The sequence below is a fragment of the Chelonoidis abingdonii genome, chromosome 4 (genome assembly GCF_003597395.2).
Source record: "Chelonoidis abingdonii isolate Lonesome George chromosome 4, CheloAbing_2.0, whole genome shotgun sequence".
In the NCBI taxonomy this organism is placed as follows: Eukaryota; Metazoa; Chordata; order Testudines; family Testudinidae; genus Chelonoidis; species Chelonoidis abingdonii.
In genome coordinates this window covers 64,800,675-64,821,873 of record NC_133772.1, presented here as the reverse complement: position 1 = coordinate 64,821,873, position 21,199 = coordinate 64,800,675, and the positions used below count along the sequence as shown (strand labels likewise).

Sequence of the window (21,199 nt, the reverse complement as noted above, 5' to 3'; positions counted from 1 at the left end):
TCTTCTCTATGATGGGGCTTACTGTAAGCATGTATTTGTCGTTGTTTTATTCATACCATTTAACATATCCATTTTAGATACAAAATTCTATTGACTTTAATGCTTGTTCTTTTGTTAAATTTCATATGCATCTTTGTAAATGTCTGTGAGAGTATGTTTATTATTTCCTATTCTTTACCTTAATTAATAAAGAACCTTTCCTGTTTGGGTGATTAAACCATGAAAGAATGTATCAAATGTCTTAGCCCACCAGAAAGAACCATATTACAGAGTTTCCATTATCCCACAGAGGTCTGTCTATCATATGTCTATTTATCATCTTAGCATCTAGGAACCATCTTTTGCACTGGGATCTTTCAGGAAATTTCAGAATGAATAGATTTTGTAAGCTTGTGTTCTTCAAGATCTTTCATACTTTTAAACATTGTCCCTTGAATGGCATAAATAAGTTCGTATTTCCAGAATGCTCTGCCATGGCTTATAGAGCACCACAACATAAACCCTTTCTTGTTTGTGTTCAACCCACAAACTCTTACCAACTAAGATACAAACATTTCAGATTACCAGAGGTTTGCAGCATTTTAGATCAGTTTGTAGAGGACTTTTTGAAGCTTTTTAGATACTTTGTCATTTTGATATACATATACACACAAGCCTCTACACCCTGCTATTTCAAAAAAGAAAATTCTTAAGCCAAGCTCTCCCTTGACTTTCTGAGAAACATCAAAAGCTCAGTATCTTCAAAATGCCATCTTATCAAAATAACCCTCAAAAGAGCATCTGATACTCATGGAAAACTTTGGAAAGCATTCTACTGAAAAACATTTCTGCTTATCTATAGTAAAGATGTTTCCATAATAGATTCTTGTACCCAACGGCCTAGGTTGAAATATCTCAGCTTATTTGTTAGTTCTGTGTAGCTTCTTGTGTTTTAACTAATCACTGTAATATAATGTGTGTGTCTTACCGGGTGCGGTCATGAGGGCTTGCTGCTTTGTCATCCTACTCTCTACTCAACATTTACACTTCAATTTACCAATAAATATATCTAATTCATATTACAGCTCTTAGCAGTGAGCTTTCTTTTGTGGCTGATATATGGAATGAACATCAGGCAAATCACATTGAGAGAAGAAATAATAGACTGGCAAGCAAGAGACATGAGAGAGAAGGGTTGTTTAATTTGGGTGGTATCTAGAGCCTACCAGTCAGTTCACTTTTCATAACGTGATTTATTTGACACCTTTCACTTACAGTAACACTTTTCTTGGAGTTTTGGAAGCGGCGACAAGCTAGACTCAAGTATGAATGGGATTTGGTTGATTTTGAAGAGGAACAGCAACAGCTCCAGCTGAGGCCAGAATATGAAGCCAAATGTACCCACAGGAAAAAGAATCCAGTGACTCAGGTAATTTAAAAAAAAATTGCTTAGTGTGTGAAGATGTCTGTTGGGTGGACACCAAAATGGACAAAACTTTATGCTAAAATTCCGTACTAACACTTTTTTGTAATGTGATGGTTCTCTCTTAGGAACTAGTTAGTATCTAATTGCTGAATAAAGATCTGTGACACTATGGTGGCAGTGAACTACTTGTATGAGGACAAAGCAGACTTTCAGGTACTGTGCTACACGAAGCAATGAGGCACGTTCTGCTGTCTGTTATACCAGGAGCAATCTGGAGTAAATCTACTCAACTCAGTGAAATTTTCTCTCATTTACTTTGGTGTCTGACAGCTGGTTAAGCACTCGGACGTTATGGTGATGATGGTTATAGAAGAACCAAGTTATACAGAGAGCATCAAAAAGATGTTGCAAACACTTGGTGAAATTATTTTCCTTGTTTTTCATCAGAATGATGATAAGATGAAATTTTTTTAACAAGCCCTATGGCTGGGAGTAGAAAGTTTGGCATATAGAACTTTATAGGACTAAATTCAGTCAGCCCAGACTCCATGCAACCTCACTGAACACAATAGAAACACATCAGGTTTAAACTAGGGCAGAATCTGGCCCCCTAACTCATCACTTATTATTTTCTTGCAGCAGGTAGCTGCATGGTAAGAATTGATGTTTTCACTCTTTACATGAATGTAATATGACAAATTATGTATATATACATATATATATACACACACACACACATAGCGACTGGATAGCATAGTGGTTAAGAGCGCTGCCCTTTGATACGGGAGACCGCCCTTTGATACGAGAGACCGGGGTTCAAATCCTGGTTGGTACCCAACTTTCCAGTAGGGGTCCTTGGGCAAAAGACTCCCTAACGCTTCACCTGCCTACCCAATATGAGAGTAACACGAACTAGGAAGTCATGCTGGCTCGGACGTCGCCCGGATTAACAAGGTCCGCGCCAGATGTTGAGGAACCAGGACAATCGGACGATAAGGGGCTAACTGGAACAAACCAGTCATGATGAGACATAGAGAACCTGGATATGTGGATGGAATGCTACTAAACAGTAGGGGATATATAAACGTATGAGGGGACTATGGATGGAAAGACCTACATCCACACTTACTGAGAAACAGCTAGTTACCCAATGCTTCAACATAGTAAAGAGGAAGCTGCTCTCACAGCTTGAGATAGATCAACTCCACATTACATCCCGGACTCAAGAAGACCTGGAAGAACAAGTGGATGTGCAGCCCACACCTGAAGCTGAACTTGACTGCTACCCCCTCCATTGCAGAGCACAGCAGCTGATATGAGGCATAAGATCAGGGAGAAACTAGCTACAGTCAATCCTCGAGACCGATTACCAAGGCTCAGTGGAGAAGTACATCAGATAGTATGTTAGAAGATGTCAGTAGAGCCCTCATGACAATCTCTACTACACCATAACTCAACCAATGAACTGGTATATGCTACAGCCTCTGTAATCCTGGAGATGCTGGGCTACACGATCAAGAAGAACAACAGTATGTACCCACCCTGAAAATGAGGTTGGAGGATAAGATCAGGTAACTCGGAGAGAAGTTAGTCAGCTGGTGGAACTACAGAAGGGTATAGAGATTAAGGATAAGATCGGCTACTGAAAAAATACAAGGGCCTGACTCCATCCGGACTCCATCTCATGAAGCCTAGAGACTGTTAAACAAAGGCTCACAGCACTGGCTACCAGCTAAGGAGATACACTAGAGAAGCAGAGGCCAAAAAAGTAAATGCCTGTTCTCCAAAGAACCATCCAGGTGTACTCCAACTGCAATGCAACAACACAATAATAGCAGAAACTGAACAGTATGGAAGAACATATGGGAGAAAGAGAAGACTCATAACACCAGTGCAAAGTGGCTGCAGGACCTCAGAACAGAGCACAGCAATTTCCAGAACAGAAACCAGTCACCATCACAGTAGAAGCCATCCAGCGCAGGTCAAGAACATGAAGAGCTGGACCAGACATGATCCACACTACTGGCTAAAGAAACTAACAGCAGTGCATGAACTCTAGCAGCACAGATGAACAGCTGCTAGCAGCAGGCTCCCACCCAAACTGGCTAACACAAGGAAGGACAGTGCTGATCATGAAAGACCCTGCAAGGGAACAGAACCGTCCAACTACTGGCCAATAACCTGCCTCCCACACATGGAAAGTCCTATCAGGCATCATAGCCGCCAACTACAGGACCATAGGCCAGTACATGAGCACAGCTCAGAAGGCATTGGGAACAACACCAGAGGCTCAAAACACCAGTTGCTCAAGATACAGCAGTCGCTCAAGGTCTAGACAGACCAATCTGAGCACAGCCTGGATTGACTACAGGAAGCCTACGACTCAATGCCGCACACGTGGATCGGTGAAGTCTGGCGCTATACAAAGTCAACAGGAACTAAGGACCTTCCTCAAGAATCCAATGGGACTATGGAAGACAACACTAGAAGTCAACTCAAGGGCAGCTTGACAAGTGGCCATCAAGTGTGGCATATACCAAGGTGATGCACTGTCCCCACTGCTGTTCTGCATAGGCTTAAACCCCTCAGCCAGATAATCACGGACTGGATACGGGTACAGGTCAGAGTGGAACTACCATCAGCCACCTCCTCTACATGAGATGACATCAAGCTGTATGCAAGAATGAACGAGACATCGACTCGCTAATCAGCCTGACGCGGATCTACAGTGAGGATATCGGGATGTCATCTCGACTGGACAAGTGTGGCCGGATGGTAGTGAAGAGAGGGAAGTAGTCAAGACTGATGGGGTGGAACTACAGCGGGCCACATAGCAGACATACGGACCAACACAAGTACTTGGTGTCCCACGGTCACATGGAAACCACGATGAGGAGGCAAGGAAGACAGCACATCCAAGTATCACCGAAAGATAAGACAGGTCCTGAAGAGCCAGCTCAGTGGGAAGAACAAGATCCATGCCATCAACGGATACGCCCTGCCGGTCATCAGATACCCTGCGGTAATGTGAGCTGGCCAAGGGAGACATGGAGGCTGCCAGTGTGAAGACCCGGAAGCTCCTCACAATGCACGGAGGTTTCCACCCCAAGTCCAACACCCAGAGACTGTATACCAGCCGGAAAGAAAGGCGGGCGGGGCTTGGTGAGCGTCAAAGCCACTGCCTGGATGAAGCCCGGAACATCCAGGAGTACATCAGTAAGATGGCCCCAAAGATGAGCTGCTGAGAGAATGTCGAGGCAGCAGCAGACATGGGAGGAAGACCAAGCAGAGAGTGCCATGGCAAGACAAGACCTGCATGAGATGTACCATTGACAGATAGCTGAGGTGGCTGACATTGGGAAACCATCAGTGCTGGAAAGGGCTGGACTAAAAGACAGCACTGAGGCCTGATCATAGCAGCACAGGAACAGCACTGAGCACCAGATCCATTGAAGCAGGGGTCTACCACACTAGAGAGGACCCCAAGGTGCAGACTGTGCAGAGAGGCCTCAGAGACAGTCCAACACATAGTGTCAGGATGTAAGATGCAGGCAGGAACAGCATACACTGAACGACACAACCAAGTGGCTGGCATTGTGTACAGGAGCATCTGCACAGCGTATGGGCTAGACCCTCCCAAGACCAGATGGGAGATTCCACAGAAGGTTGTGGAGAATAGCAGGGCTAAGATTCTGTGGGATTCCAGATCCAGACAGACAGGCAGGTACTGGCCAATCAACCAGACATCGTGGTAAAAACAAGGACCAGAAGACAGCGGTGGTGATAGATATAGCAGTGCCAAGTGACAGCAACATCAGAAGAAGGAATATGAGAAGCTGAGAAGTACCAGGCCTGAAAGAGGAACTAGAGAGGATGTGGAAAGTGAAGGCAAGTGGTGCAGTGGTGGTAGGAGGACTCGGGGCTGTGACTCTAACTGGGTGAGTGGCTCCAACAGATCCCAGGAACAACATCAGAGCTGTCTGTCCAGAAGAGTGCAGTGCTAGGAACAGCTAAGATACTGCGCAGAACCCTCAAACTCCCAGGCTCTGGTAGAGGACCCGAGGCTGAGGAAGACACATACCACCCATAGGGGTGAGAGGGGAATTTTTTTTATATATGTATATATATATATATATACACACATACACGCACACAATGTAGCTAAGGAGAAATGACCAATCAACAGATGTTTGCTGTCTGCATGATAGGGAATGCGGCAAAGCAATAGAAAGTACTAGGTATAGAAGAGGAAAAGTCTGCTGCACAGAGATAGCAAAAGTCATACTGGCTCTTGGGTTTCTGTGCAGTAGACATTTTTGTTTACTTAAAGGAATGCTGAATACAGAAATGATGATACAGCACAAACTGAAGTATCCCTCCTCTCTGTTTCCAGTTGAAACAAACCTATAATTTTTCCAAATGAAAGAAAACACATTTTTTGTCTTCATTGCAGAACGGAATGGAAGACAAATAACTCCTTACACAAAAAAGATGCAGAAAAGGTAGATAGGTGTTGTGTTTGTCCTCTGATGGCTAAAACTTGCTTGTGTTAAGTGCTGAGGAAGTAAACCTTGTAGAGGCCCGTGATATGAGTCTGAAGTTTAATTTGGGATGCAATTAGATATTGTGTGCCTGTTAGTTTTTCCATTATCATTTTTTAAGCAGGTGTTAATTTGCAGGTTTCTTGAATATATGATTGAGATTTCTTGTATTCTGGAATAGCCTCCGTCATCTTAAAATGAACTGTTTCAGTCACACTCTTTGTCCCTGGAACTATGTTTTAAATAGTTCCTTTTCACCGGTCGTGCAAACAGATACATGAAAGTAACACATTTTTGAGAGGAAAAATTTCAATTTAGCCATGGCTGTTAAAGCAGCATACTGTTATATGAACAGCATGGCCCTTCCCTTCAAGCCTCCTTACTTTTTAGGAGAAATATACATTGATCTTTTTTTCTCACCGAGAGTTTTTCTAGTTATGCTAGGGCACCATTGTCATTTTTATGCCTCAGTGTGATATGCACTCCAATGGTGAGATAAATATCTCTGGAGATCACACAGCATGACTGCTTGAGCACAAGGCCATAGGTGTAACTCTGTGGAAGTTTTGTTTTTAGACTGATCGAAAGAACATTTCAGACAAGTAACTGTTTTTGACTACTGGATCGAACTCATTGGAAAGGAACATCTGACTGTTTAATAATATATGTTGACCTGTGTCCCTGTCTATGCTTAGGACTAAATACTTTCCCTTCTTGTATAGCTTCACAATACCCACAAAGCATCAGAACCACTGTGGGTCTACTATGTGGGAAAGTTACATAACTCTCGTGTCTTGCAGAGCAATGTGCTGTAGTCTCACTGTCCATGACAAAGCATAGTGGGTTTTGAACAGGGGAGTAACAGCATGACTAGTGGACAGTGATTGTGTACATCTACTGGCCTAAAATCCCAGTGTTGGGTCATGGAGGGTGAAGCAAACATAGATGCTTACATATTACATATAAGCTATAGTTATAGTAAACATAGATGCTTACAGTTACATATAAGCTATAGTTGCAGCATATCTGGAGCAGATTTGCTGGTACTGCTAGACTCAGAAAGGATTTCGTCACCCCCAAAAGCATGGTGGACCCCTGTGCAAAATTGTGTATTTTGTCTTTGTACAAGAGATCAGGAGTTGCCCATCAATGTATTTTCTTGTCTCAAACATGAAAATTGAGCATGGCATTATGAGACTGAACAAGAAATCAATGCATAGCTGTTTTTTTTCTTTGAGTATGTATTGACATTTGCCATTAAAACCTCAATTACCTTCTGAGCCTTTTCTCTATGACAGAGAGCATTTGTTATCTTTGCAGATTTTCAGAGGCTTTTGTAGCAATCCCTGTCAGTGCTCAGCCATAGAAAATTATACAGGTTAGCCACACTGTAGCTTCATTTCCTTTCATTACCTAATGTGTGATACTGAAAGTGTGAAGGGACATTGGTTTTGTATACATATCACATTAACTTCAGTTGTTTTTATAATTCCATTGAGGAGGAAGACTTTTATTGTATTCTGTCACTGAATATAACTTATGCCAATCAAGCTGCAAGAGTGCTCAGAATTATTCATTGATAAAAGTTTAAGTGTATTTTAGACAGTCATATCTTTCACCCAAAAAAGTACAACACTATACACTTCAAATTCAAATTGTGTCTTGTGTACAAATTGGTCTTCAGCTGGCTAAAGAATCTTGTCATTTGTCTCAGTTATGAACAGCCCTCACATGAAATGATTGATGCTATGTGATTGATGCAAAAAAAAAAATGCTTTTCTCAGTTACACTGAGAGACATTTACTGAATCCAGTAAAATTACTCTGCATTACACCAGAGTAACTGAGAAACATATTCTGTCCATTATTGATGGTTTTGTGTAACAGAAATAAAGTAGTTTCAAGAAAATGCCTGAGGTCCAATATCATCTCATTTCAAAACAAGCATCTACTTTGTCTCAGCAGTTATACGGTATTATTAGTGGTAGTAGCAGTACTAATATTTGTATTATGGTAGTGCCTAGAGACCCCACTCAGGGATCGGAACCCCATTGTGGAAGGCATTGTACACAGACATCATGAGAAAAAGAGCACTTGTCCTAGAGCAGGGGTGGGCAGACTATGGCCCAGGAGCCACAACTGGCCCTTCAGACATTTTAATCCTACCCCGGAGCTCCCACTGGGGAGCGGGGTCCAGGGATTGCCCTGCTCCACGTGTGCCATGGCTCTACATGGCTCCCGGAAGCAGCGGCATGTCCCCCCCTCCAGCTCCTATGCATAGAGGAAGCCAGGGCTCTCCATACGTTGCCTCCACTCCAAGCGCTGCCCCCGCAGCTCCCATTGGCCCAGAACCTCAGCCAATGGAAACGGCAGGGGTTGCACCTGTGGATGAGGCAGCATGCAAAGCCACCTGGTCACGCTCTGGGTAGGTGCCAGAGGCAGGACATGCCGCTGCTTCCAGGAGCTGCTTGAGATAAGAGCCCTCCGGAGCCTGCACACCTGACCCCCTCCCACACTCCAACTCCCAGTCCTGATCCCTCTCCCACCCTCCGAATCCCTCAGTCCCAGCCCGGAGCACCCTCCTGCACCCCCAACCCCTCATCCCCAGCCCCACCCCAGAGCCTGCACCCCCAGCTGGAGCCCCCACATCCCAACTCCAAATTTTGTGAGCATTCATGGTCCACCATACAATTTCCGTATCCAGATGTGGCCCTTGGGCCAAAAAGTTTGCCCACCCCTGTCCTAGAGAGTTCCACACTGTGGAGACTATATGACCCTTCTTCTAACCCTATGATTTCTATACCAGTGGTAGTGTAGATGCAGCCTGTACCGCAGAATGGCTTTCTGTAACTGTAGGAACACCACTTCCCTGAAGGAAATTATCTATGTCTGCAGAAACTGTCTTCCATTGACAGACCTGTGTCTACACTGGGGATTTTGTTGGCGTAGTGATGTCAGTCAGGGCTGTGGTTTTTTCACACCCTTGATCAGTATAGCTGTGTTTTTTTGACACTCTTGACCTGTATAACTTTTTCAGTGTAGACGAGGCCTAAGTAACATAATTATCAGATTTTACGTGCTGTACTAATTTCTCTGCCCTTCATATTAGCCCTTGTTAATCCATCTGATCTGATATTTTAGGAGTTAGAAATGGTTGCTAAAAAGAAGACTTTACATGAAAATGGGAAACTGTTCTTGTGCTATATGGGAATAATCTTTTGGGTAAGATATAGCTGCATGATAGTGCAGTTAGATTGGCAACTAATAAACTTAACCATTTCTTCAACTGAAAAAAAGGGTTTGAACAAGTGGAGTAAAATGCTTTGTGGCTGTGTGGAACAAATTAGTACATTTAAGTAAACATTTATTGTAAGAAACCGTGATGTGAAAAACACTGAAAACAGTAATGAAATTTTGAAGCCAGAGCTGTATTACAACTGACCTGGAACTAGAGCAGTAATTCTCTCCTGTTCTCAAAATCAAAATCAAATACTGTTAATTGGAGAAGGCAAACACCATCGTCCTTCAGGCACTGTGCGTGACGTTGTTTAACCTGTTCTCCCTGGTTATTGGCTTTATTATTGATACTGTTTATTGGCCTCTTCACTTCTGATTTCTTTACTACCACACGCAAAGCATGAACATACATTCTTCAGAATGAAAGGGGTTAAAATGATTTTCATAGGCTATTTGCTTTCACACAGCTGTTCCAGGCATTGTGTGCTGCTTGGGGTCCAAATATGTATGTGGATTGTGAACTGTGCTGTGCTTGCTTGACTGTTGCAGGAGATGGAGCCTTATTTGCCTCTAACTAGCCAGGCTGTACGGTTCTGCATCTCAGGAACTACAGTGTTGTTCTGGGTGAGCATCTTTTTGAATCATCACTTTAACATGTATTACAATTGCTGATCTTCACTATCACGTTAACTTGTATTACAGTGTTTGTTTTCGATCTCCCAATTAATACTATCCTGCATGTTTCCTGCTGTCATGCAAAGTACACTTTAATTTATATGGAGAAGATAAAGATCTTGAAGATCTATCAGTAACTAAAGATTTGGTGAGTTTTGCTAGGTTAGGGCCAAATTTCACCCAGGCTCGCACCTTAGTATAATCCAATTATCTTTGAAAAAATCTAATACAGAAAACTGCATGGATTATCATGTTTAAAAATAAAAGGGGAATTTTTTTTTAGCTAAGATCAAATGTAGTGTCAGTTTGATAGATATATAACCAGTGAGTTTGCAGAGAGATGGACTACCCAGTACTATTATAATTATAAATTATTTGTACTACTGTGCACATAAGAGCCCTAATCATGGAGCAGAACCTTGTTGTGCTAGATGCTGTACAGACACAGAACAAATAATTTAACAGGTGAATAGAATTATTAAACCGTCAAACTTCTATGCTGATAAAGTGCTTTTGGTGGATTATGTAACTAATATAACAGGGTATTTCATCTGTGTACTTTGCATTTCAGTGCTCCTGAACTCATAGCCAAAAGAACAAAAGAAATTCTTAAAGTGGATGCGTGTAACTGTGTTGTAATGTAAATTTATTCTACATCTCTGTCCTTTCCTTAGATCTCTCTTATCATAGCTAGCATGATAGCTGTGATAGTGTACCGTCTTGCAGTCTATGCTGCCTTTGCGAGCATCATGGAGAATACACAAACTCTGCAACCCATCAGTGGATTACTGACCCCACAGCTGGCAACTTCAGTCACCGCATCATGCCTGAACTTTGTCATCATCATGATACTGAATTTCTTGTATGAGAAAATAGCTGTCTGGATCACTGATATGGGTAAGCAACTCACAAGAGGACAGAATTGCCAGGGAGACATTCTGCTCTATAATGGAGTCACTAAAAGTAGAATCTGTCTATAGGGGCCTGATACTGCTTTCCTTGCTCATGCACAATTCCCATTGTGCCCAGGCCCTATAGGTTTGTGGTGAGTCTTAGTTTTGTTACTATGGCTATGCTAGACAAAGTTTAACGATTTCACTCAGTCTCCTTGTACAGTAACTCCTCATTTAACGTTGTCCCACTTAACGTTGTTTCAATGTTACATCCCTGCTCAATAAAGGAACATGCTCATTTAAAGTTGTGCAATGCTCCCTTATAACGTTGTTTGGCTGCCTGCTTGTAAGATTCTGTGGAAGAGCAGCAACTTTACAAGGGAGCATTGCACAAGTTCTGTTTCTCTGCCTCCTCCCCCTCCCTCTCAGTGCTTCCCTGTTTGGCAGCACTTAGGACTTTGGGGGGTGAGGGATGAGGCATGCTCCGGAGAGGAGGTGGAGTGGGAGTGGGAAGAGGTGGGCCTGGAGTGGAGCGGGGCAGGAAGAGGCGGGCCTGGAGCATTCCCGGCAAAGTCCGAGCCTGTTCTCTGGGGAAGCTGCAGCTGCTGGTGCAAAGGTGCTTCCTAGTGTCCTTGCCTGCAGCGGGCTGTGGCTATGTGGGTAAGCCAGGGGCATTTCCCAGCCACTGTACAGTATACAGTATAATGCCTTTTGTCTACCCCAAAAAATTTCCTTGGAACCTAACCCCTCACATTTACATTAAATCTTATGGGACAATTGGATTTGTTTAACATTGTTTCACTTAAAGTTGCATTTTTCAGAAACATAACTACAGTGTTAAGTGAGGAGTTACTGTATCTAAATAGCTATTCTCATAAGTGGCTTTGTCTTTTTATGTGTGTATCTTTTTGTATAATGTCTGCACATGCTGGAATTATCCTGACACCAAAGCAATCGTGTTCTGAAGTCTAAATAAAAATTGTAATTGTGTGTAATATTAAACTCTTCAAAGCAAGATAAAGCCATCTTGGTTTAGCAGAATTTCCTGTAGAAGTCCTGAATATGAATTAACTGTGATTCTAAAAATGGAGCACTGTTTTCTGCATCAAGTAGGACAATTATACCAGTTAAATAAGCATGCTCCTTAACTTAATTTTGTTGGGTACAATTGTCTCATCCAGAGTCGTACACCTGGATCTCCCTTATGGAAAAGGAGCAGGGTGGGGAAAGCTTCCACAGTACTGGAGCCTGCAGATCCAGCATTCATACAGGGAAGGGAGTGGAGACTGAGGGCAGAGGCAGGTGGATTTAGGACTGTGTCATCTTTTTCCTCATGGCTGTGACCAGGTGGGGGTCCCTGATAGTGCCAAGCTGCCCAGGAACTGGAGAATGTTGCTGAAGGCCCATTGCTGGTACATGGGAGTGTGTATGGTTATTTGCATAGTGAGGTCCTTATAGAAATTTCCTCTCCCAGGACCCTTTCTGTGTGTTTTTCCTAGGAGGGAACGACTTTGCTTTGCATTACACAGAGAATGAGTATGTTGCCAAATGTTCAGTTTTAACAAGCTAACTAAAAAAGTACTGTCCACTAACATATTAGTTTGTGAAACTAATACCCAAGTATTCAGATGGTTTTAATCCTGGCATCATACTTCTAGATTTAAGGATAGGAAGGGGTCTGTCTTGGATCATGTCAGTAACACTCTGTGGACTGGACTGTGAGAGTTCAGCTCACTTTGCTGCTGCCTGTCTTTGTATACTCAGAGCTTACCTACTCACTATTTGTAATGAAATCACAGTGGGAGTTCTGCCATGGGCTTCAGTGTGAGCAGAACTGGGACAAGAAAACCACATCTAGAACTGTAGTTCTGTACTGCTTACTTCTCTGGGCTAAATTTCATTATCTGGCTCTTAACTTTTATTCCCCTCTCTGTCCAATAATGGGATAATAGGCGCAAATAAACTACTAAGATAATCATTTGCATAGAAGAGAAGATTATTCCTATTTAATTTGTTTTTTTCATCTTTAAATTGAATCCTGCTAAATCCCACTAATATGTGCACCAAAGCTCAAGCAATCATTTTTTTATGTCTGCATATTAATGTGAAGGACTAATTCCTTGTCTGTGAAATACCATTGCCTTCTGTAAATTAGCTCACACTGTTTTGTGATGATCAACTGCAATTAGAAAAGATCATCGACTTCTTTACTTTTGTGTGACTGCTGCCCTCTAATGTTGAGAAGAGAATCTACACTTTGCTGGGACTCCTGAAGCTTTAGTGGAAGAACACAGTATGAAACATTGACTATATCTGTCAAGAATGTGTTTTACCACCTTCATTCCTGAATTATATGTAACAACTAGGCTAAATTTTGCTCTGAGATGCACAGGTTTAATTACCAGTAGCGTCAACGATTGAGGGCAAAATTTGAACCCAAATGCAAAATGTGTCATTCAGTAGTTCTAAGACCAGAGTTCCCAAATATTTCCCTATATATTTTCCCTATTGTGACTCCCCTGTTTTTTACTGTCCAATTACTTGAAAGCCCTTTATGGGCTCCAGAAATTATTTGTCAGGCCAAACTCACCAACATGTGTGCAGGGAAGAGTAAAGTAGCCCTTTCCCAAAGCCAGCTTTGTCCAGTTTGTTTGCAGGGAGATTCGGCCAATTGCTGGCCAGCCTGAGTTCTTGTGGTTTATTTTTCTCCCTCCTCTTGCTCAGAATGGCTATTTATCTAATGATATTTTACAGTTTATTTTACCAGTGCTGGGATTAGTGCTTTCCGCTGTTGAGAAAAGCAAACATGATTGAAAAGATGGAGCAGAGTCCTCAGTAGCACCCTTGTGGTGATCACACCAGCATGTTACCTCTTTGCTTCAACTATCTTCCTGACAAGTAGAAAGCCTTCTTGCTCTCTCACCGACCTTTGGCCTTTCTTTGAGAGATGCTGAGTACCTACAGCCCCGACTAGCTTCACTTAAAGTTGTGAGAGCACAGTACTTTTGAAGATCCAGCCCTGTAAAACTGCAGCAAGTGATTCTCTTTCAGAAGACAGGAGATCGTCTCCATCTATGCTAGGTTTCTATTTTACTGCCAAAATGGAAACTTTCTCACTCTGCAAGGGCACAACCAACAGTTTGGGAAATGCTGCTCTGAGGAATTAAGTGATGAAAGATTCCAAGGTGGAGCTGGTGACACTAGCTGGTATGTGAAAAGGGGGAAATCTGATCCAATTAGCATTTGTAGAATGAGTCCCATGCCCCTCCGTGTGCCGTGCATAGAGGCTATACTGTCTGACAACAAGAATGCCAGCTGCTGACCGTAATGTGTTTTCTTGAGATGTTTCTTGAGATGCTGAGGGTGACAAACATTTATGAATCCATGTTTGAAATGGGGTAAAGGGAATTTAAAACTGTTTATTCTGGTTTCCCAGAGATCCCAAGAACTCACCTGGAATATGAGAACAGACTCACTATGAAGATGTTCCTGTTCCAGTTTGTCAACTACTACTCATCCTGCTTCTATGTGGCTTTCTTCAAAGGGAAATTTGTGGGGTACCCTGGCACATATACATACATGTTTAGTCGCTGGAGAAACGAAGAGGTATGCATTCCTCTGGACTTGAGGAGGAAGATATATAATAAGTACAGTTGGCCAGATCCTCCCTAATGATAACAGAAGTTTTCTAGATGTGCGAAGGTACTTGAAATGAATCCCCTGTTGCTGCTCTAAACTGGCACTAGGGACCGAACTAGCCCTTGACAGTTCCCAGGATCAGAAAGACAAAAAGATAATAGAAAGCTACCTCACCCCCCTGACCCTCCTTCTTGGGGACACCAAGTGGAGTTCAGGTATATCTGAGGATCTAGAGCTAGATCCTTAAAGGGGATTTAGGGTCAGCATTGCAACACCTAACATTTAGGCACCCTGCCACCCAGTAGAATCCACAGCCCTACATTAGCTGCCGAGGCTCCCTATACAGTGGAAGGGGGAAGTTAGGTAGTTAAGAATGGGATTCAGAAGCCAGCAAGCTGAGAGGGGAGATGCCTAAACTACACTATAGGGAATTCAGAGGAGAGGGATGTGGCCTAAGCTGTGCTCTTCAAAGGGAGTTAGGTGCTGGAGGGAGATGGTTATCGCCACTAGGGATTCACAGCTGTGAACCCTCTCCTGGAGTTAGGCGCCTAAGCCAGCTCAGCTCTTTCTTGCCAAAAAATGATTGTGATGGTGGCAGCTCCCTTATGCCGAGCGGTTAGAGCATCTGACCCACTGGACCAGAGAAAATAACTCTATAGCGTAGCAATTAGCGCATTCTCCTGGAAGACCTGGGCTTCAGTCCCTACCCCAACGACTATTTAAGTGTTTTACACAATATGGAATAGTTTCAGCAGGAGAAATTGAGAGGCCCTGGCCCAGAATAACCTATAGCTCATTGAGCAAGTTACTCACCTGGGAGATGGGAGACCTGGGTTCAAGTCCCTGCTGTGAATCAGGCAGAATGGGGATTTGAACCGAGGTCTTTCATAACCAGGGTTAGTTCTCCAGTCACTGGACTGTTAGTATAATGGTGACTCTAGCACCATGACCACCTCCAAGGCTGTTGCCCCAGTTTGGGCCAACTGCACCTGTATTTCACCTCAGTGGCCCAGCAAGGGCACCCATTCTTGGTCTTCCAGCTTCCCAGCGGTTGCCTTTCTTGGAGAGAAATGTGTCTCTCTCTGCTCCTGACCAGGGTATTTCCAGGTCCCTGCTTTCACTGTGTTATTCCCTGCAAAAGACAGGCTGCCTAAACAGACTTCTTCATTCTCTTCTCAGAGACGGTACACAGTGTAATTTCCACAGTTGTAAGTTACCACACAGTTCTTTCTAAGCAAGCACATATTCTTAAGGTAAAAGCACTATAGAGAAAACATATTAAAGACAATAAAACCTACACACATGCTAATAGCTTACCAGCAATCACCTCAGCTACAGCCTGGGCTCTGGCAGGAGCAGTCCTTCAACCTGGGGTTTCAAGTTCACCAGACCCTTTGCTCTGAACAAGAATTCTCAAAAGTAAGAGAGTTTCTCATTTATCCAGCATAGCTCTTTGAAGAGATCATGACCAGGTAATTAGCCAATGGGTCTCTGCTCAAAGTGCAGCTTCCAAAGGATGGATTTGAGGTGGGTCATTTGCATTCCCCTCATCCCTACGTATTTCCTAGGAAGTCCACTTCACATTTACAGTCCCCAAAAGACCTTTGAAGTTCCTAATATCTTCCAGAGATTTAATTAATACTGCCTTCCTCCTAAAGAAGTTCTGTACAATAATACACAGTTTACATTTTCAATATAAGGGACCCAAAAGGTATTAAAATTTAATTCCAGAAGGTTTGCCCAAGATATGGCAGGATATCGTCATATCTGTCACAGCTGTATTTTGTGCAGGGCTGGATCTGGTAGGGAGGGCCTGAGGCGACCTCTAAGCCTGCCTACCAGATCAGGCCCTGCAGATAAGATAGATGGGGAAAATATGTAGTTTCAGGATTCTGCCAGAGTTTAGACATGAGCTTGGCTCTGAACGGTTTGGCAAAGTCATGATTTGAACGGTATTGCACATTCCTACTGGAAGAAGTTTGTTCACCGCTGGGACTTTACAGGTGTAAATTTAGGTACCTAGGGAGTTTAGATAGCTATAGGATTAGGTGGCTGCTGAGTGAGGGTTTGGAGGATCTAGATTTTGGATTTATGTGCCTAAAGCAGCAGTTAAGAACCTAAATCCCTTTCTGGCTCTGGATGTATTTAGCACTTCTCAGGATTTGACCCTTGCTGTTTGCAAAGAAGACTAGTCTTTAAAACTTCTGCTCTTTATGATGGCCACCATGAGAATTTACTGTCCCTAAACAGCGTGAGGACCTTGAGGATTATTTTTTCTAAATCACTGATGGGCACCTTACTTATCTCAATGACCTACTGGTTCTATTTAGTGGGGCCTCTGGCTCTGTGAGTACTGTATGCGGGTGAAGACAGTGCTCCTCTGCGCAGATTAAAGCCAGGGTAAATGACAGTGCTCACTGACATTAAGGTATCTCCACCAGCATTTTGAACACTGAGGTTAGCATCAAAGATGACTGGCCTGCTGCTGCATGCAAAACACTTCTAAAAGGTCTGGCTTTGGATATTCATGTATGACTCCCAGTGAAGCCATGTGTAAACCTCTGAAGGCAATATTGAGTGTTAAATGTTGCCTGGAGGGCAAGAGGGAGAAAAATAGCTTGAGGCAAACAAAGGGCAGCTATATTAGCAAAGTTAGGGACTGAAGTCTTCTAGATGTTTTTTGGGCCAGTTAATTCTAATGGTGGCCCTGATATGGAGCAGAAATTTTGAAAATCCGCAAATGGTGAGGGCCAAATCTGAGAAGTGCTAAATACATCCAGCTCTCTAATGAAGTGAATGGGAGATGCAGGAGTTGAGTACTTGGGATTTGGCCTCTGGTATTTCGAGGTACCAATGTTGGTGCCATGTTGGCATCTCGCTGGACTCAATGGGAAAGGCAGGAACTGTTACTGGAGGAAATTGGGAGACTGCTTATGCATCATCCACATGCACCCATACTAGGTATGTCTGCACTCAGCTGGGAGTGCGGACTAGGTCTGTTCAAGCTAGCACACTGAAAATAATAGTGTGGACATTGCTGTATGGGCAGTGGCTCAGGCTACCCAAGTCCAAGCCCCCACCTGACCCCATGGGTCCAATCTCAGGGAGCTAGCCCAAGCCAGTGCCCATGCCTCTCCATTCACACTGCTATTTTTAGTGTGCTAGCTTGAGCAGAGCTATCACGAGTCCGTCTCCCTGAGCTGGGAAACACATTTGCAACTGCAGTGTAGATATACCCAGAGAGGTCAGTCTGAGCCCTGTTGAGTAACTTTGTCTTTCAAATGGTCTGAATATTTCAGTTTTGAAATGTTTTACCTAGCACATTTCCTTTTTGGACAAAAATACAACACAGTTTAGCCTTTTGTAACAGTCTCCCTGAAGGTGAATTTTTAGCTGGGAGCTGAAGTGCAAATTATTTCTTTCCCTGAGCACTTTAAGAACTCTTTCTTACATTAAATTGTATTATATACAGGTGATGGCCAACTTAGTAACTTGCATTATTGTTTTCTCCTCAACTTCTTTTTTTGGTCAGTGTGATCCTGCAGGCTGCCTGATTGAATTGACGACACAGCTCACCATAGTTATGGCTGGCAAACAGATTTGGGGAAATATACAAGAGGCCATTGTACCGTAAGTGATGTCTTACATTGAGCCACTTAGTTTGTAAATGGCTGAAATTAAGCGTGATGAGTAGCATCATTTCACTGGCCAAGCTGAGAGAAATGCTGTAAGTAAATTAACCGCATAAGTGCTGAAAAGTAAATCAAATTTTTAGAGTTCTTTTGGCTTCTTTTCTGTAGGAGATGTTTGTAAAGTCTGTTCAGTATGGGAGTGAGGAGTTGGTTTCCTTCGGGGGAAAGAGGTGCTTATGAATCAATGTATAATGCACAATATGTTCTCTAATCATGACTCTGTATTCCCCCCTCCCTTATTGTTCCCATTTCCACACCCACACAGATGGATTTGGAATTGGTGGGGACGCAGGAAAGCCAGATGTAATCCAGAGAATTTATATAGTCGCTGGGAGCAGGATCATGATCTGCAGAGCTTTGGAGCCTTGGGGCTATTCTATGAATATCTAGAAATGGGTGAGCTGAAAACCCAACTTTGAAATGAGGATAAGAAACTTTGTTATTATGGTTATAAGAACAGAGCTTTCCAGTTGAGGGGTTGGCATATTCTCTGATAAGTATTATAAACAGCATAGAATTCACTGATAGAAGGAGTTAAATAGGTTAACCCAATAAATGAAGCTGCCTTTATATTGTTATAATGCATTGAGTAAAGTTCTTGTTCATAGTATTATATTCCCAAGAACTGTTTCTCTCTCAGCTGGATGGTGGATCTGTTATCCACACTTCATCTCTCTAGTGCATATTCTGCCATTCTTCCCAGGCATAACTTCCACTGATGTCAGTGGAAACTCTGACCATGGGATGAGTGCCAAGTATGCTGTAAGAATCTGCACTGCAGATATGAGATCCACAGTATGGATCAGAGAATCCACTGTGTTTTGGATCTGCACTGATTTGTGCTCTGATACTACCGAGCTGAACAGCAGGGGGAGCATGAGCTAACCAACTGGCACTATTTCTAAAATGATGCCGACATGACTGATGAAACAGTTTGCAAACAGCTAACTAAAAAAAACAGAAATAAGCCCACGCAAAATCCAGAAAACACTGAAAAAAAAATCAGTGTTTCTCAAATAGAAAGGACAACATTTGTTGAAAGGGTTGCCTGGTGGTGTCCCTCTTAATGCTACTCCTAAGCTGTGCATATAAATCTAAATCTTGTTTGGAACTACCTAGCCACATTCGTGTCATGTAGCCATTTCACCTTGGGTTGTGATAAAGTATAGCTGCTGTAGTAGCTGCTGGTGGCAGTGAAAATGCAGTAGATGTTTTTCCTTTTCCTGAATCATAGTTGGACGATTGCCTCAGCATGATTCAGTGACCACTTGGTTGTTAGAGATTCTGTTTTTTGGCTGCGATGGAAAATTGAAGTCCTGACCACATGTGGTTATTAGAGATCTCATGACAGTTTTGGAACCATATTTAACACCCATGTCCTGGCCAAATTTTATGGTGTTTTACATTCTCCTGGGGCTTTAAGTAGATATAGGATTCCTTTTCACTTTCTGTGCTTAAACTATTGTGGGGTAGTGTTGGCACAACTGAAAAGGCTGCCATATACCACACCAGAGGTGGTTTCAGTTTGGTGGTAGCTAAAGTGATTATTTATGTATACAGTTTGCAATTTTTTAATTCATATTAAGATTTACCAGTGGCACATATGTAATGAACTGTCATTAAACACATGAACAATAGAGTCACAAGGGGAGAAGCTAAGAATACATGTTCAACAATTTCTTGTTTGGGAATGAATTAAAATTAATTAAAAGCTAAGAGAGGTTGGTCTATAAAATAATTGTACAAACTGGATGGTTTGAGAGCCAGCATGTAAAGTCTTGCATCAGTCCAAGTCTGGTCAGTCAGACTTTACTGCTTTGTACATTCAGTCTCTTTTCCAAACTGCTGAGTCTTTCAGTTATCTCACAACATGCTATTCTTTCTTGAAAGTACTTGGATACTATACTTTTATTAGCACAGTGTTGTAATTTAGAAAATTGGTGATATGAATACATTCCACTAGAGTTGTTTTTCACTTGGTAGGGTTATCTTGGATGCTCTGGTATTTCAATAGCTTGAATTGTGAACTTAAAGATAATTTCCCTAGAGTTCAAAACAACTGTTTTTCATTTCCCTTCCTCCCATGCAGTCATTCAGTTCGGATTTATTACTCTGTTTGTGGCCTCTTTTCCACTGGCTCCCCTTCTTGCACTGATGAATAATATCTTGGAGATTCGAGTAGATTCCTGGAAGCTTACCACTCAGTTCAGGAGGCCTGTCGCTGCCAAAGCCCACAGTATAGGAGTTTGGCAAGAAATTCTAAATGGAATGGCCATCTTGTCTGTTGTCACTAACGTAAGTAAACTAACTAAGTCCATTTTCATATGGTTCTTTATAGTTTCAAGATTCATAGGTTTTATAATCAGCTTCTACTGTTTCTCATTCTGGATAGAACCTATTCATTATGTGTATAACACCACCATTTGCATTGCAGCGCTACCAGGGTGTTGATCATAGAAAATTAGGGTTAGAAGAGACCTCAGGAGGTCATCTAGTCCAACCCCCTGCTTAAAGCAGGCCCAACCCCAACTAAATCATCCCACCCAGGGCTTTGTCAAGCCAAGCCTTAAAAATCTCTAAGGGTGGAAATTCCACCATCTCCATAGGTAACCCATTCCAGTGCTTCACCACCCTCCTAATGAAATAGTTTTTCCTAATATCCAACCTAGACTTCTTGAGACCATTTCTCCTTGTTCTGTCATCTGCCACCACTGAGAACAGCCAAGCTCCATCCTCTTTGGAACCCCGCTATGACGGGAGTGACAACTCATTGGCGCGGCGCCTCCTGTCGGCCGTCCTGAGAATTAGCTCTTTTGACCCAGAGCACCCTCTGCAGGCTGATGCCTTGCTACCGCTGGCCCCGTGTCTCTCCCAGACCTGGTGCCCCCCTTTCTCATGAGGACTACCCCCGGCAGTACCCCCACAGTTTCTGGATCTCCCCACCTCGCCTCAGTCTTTGGCTACTGACAGTCACCATCATTCACTTGACTTTCCCAGTGTCTGGCCAGATTGAGGCATGGATGGGGGTTAGTTCACTGAAGCTCAGTCCAGATATGGTATTGGCAGTGCTGGTTGACTAAGGGAAACCATAGGAGTTGGCCAAGGTAATTTTATTCGT

At 42.9% G+C, this 21,199-nt stretch overlaps 1 protein-coding gene and 1 long non-coding RNA gene across 7 annotated transcripts in view; both read left to right on the top strand.

Annotated features, from left to right (window-relative positions):
- LOC142046759 (uncharacterized) overlaps positions 1 to 21,199 on the top strand; it is a 347,351-nt gene that overhangs the window by 144,147 nt on the left and 182,005 nt on the right. The window lies entirely within an intron of this gene.
- Positions 1 to 21,199, top strand: part of ANO5 (anoctamin 5) — a 107,550-nt gene that overhangs the window by 77,723 nt on the left and 8,628 nt on the right. For all 6 annotated transcript variants that reach the window (XM_032775268.2, XM_032775266.2, XM_032775262.2 and 3 more), the window contains 7 exons: positions 1,257 to 1,408; positions 9,732 to 9,806; positions 10,532 to 10,754; positions 14,187 to 14,356; positions 17,922 to 18,019; positions 18,347 to 18,477; positions 20,171 to 20,376. In XM_032775268.2, coding sequence (XP_032631159.1) covers positions 1,257 to 1,408; positions 9,732 to 9,806; positions 10,532 to 10,754; positions 14,187 to 14,356; positions 17,922 to 18,019; positions 18,347 to 18,477; positions 20,171 to 20,376 — 1,055 coding nt within the window. The remainder of the gene's footprint in view (positions 1 to 1,256; positions 1,409 to 9,731; positions 9,807 to 10,531; positions 10,755 to 14,186; positions 14,357 to 17,921; positions 18,020 to 18,346; positions 18,478 to 20,170; positions 20,377 to 21,199) is intronic.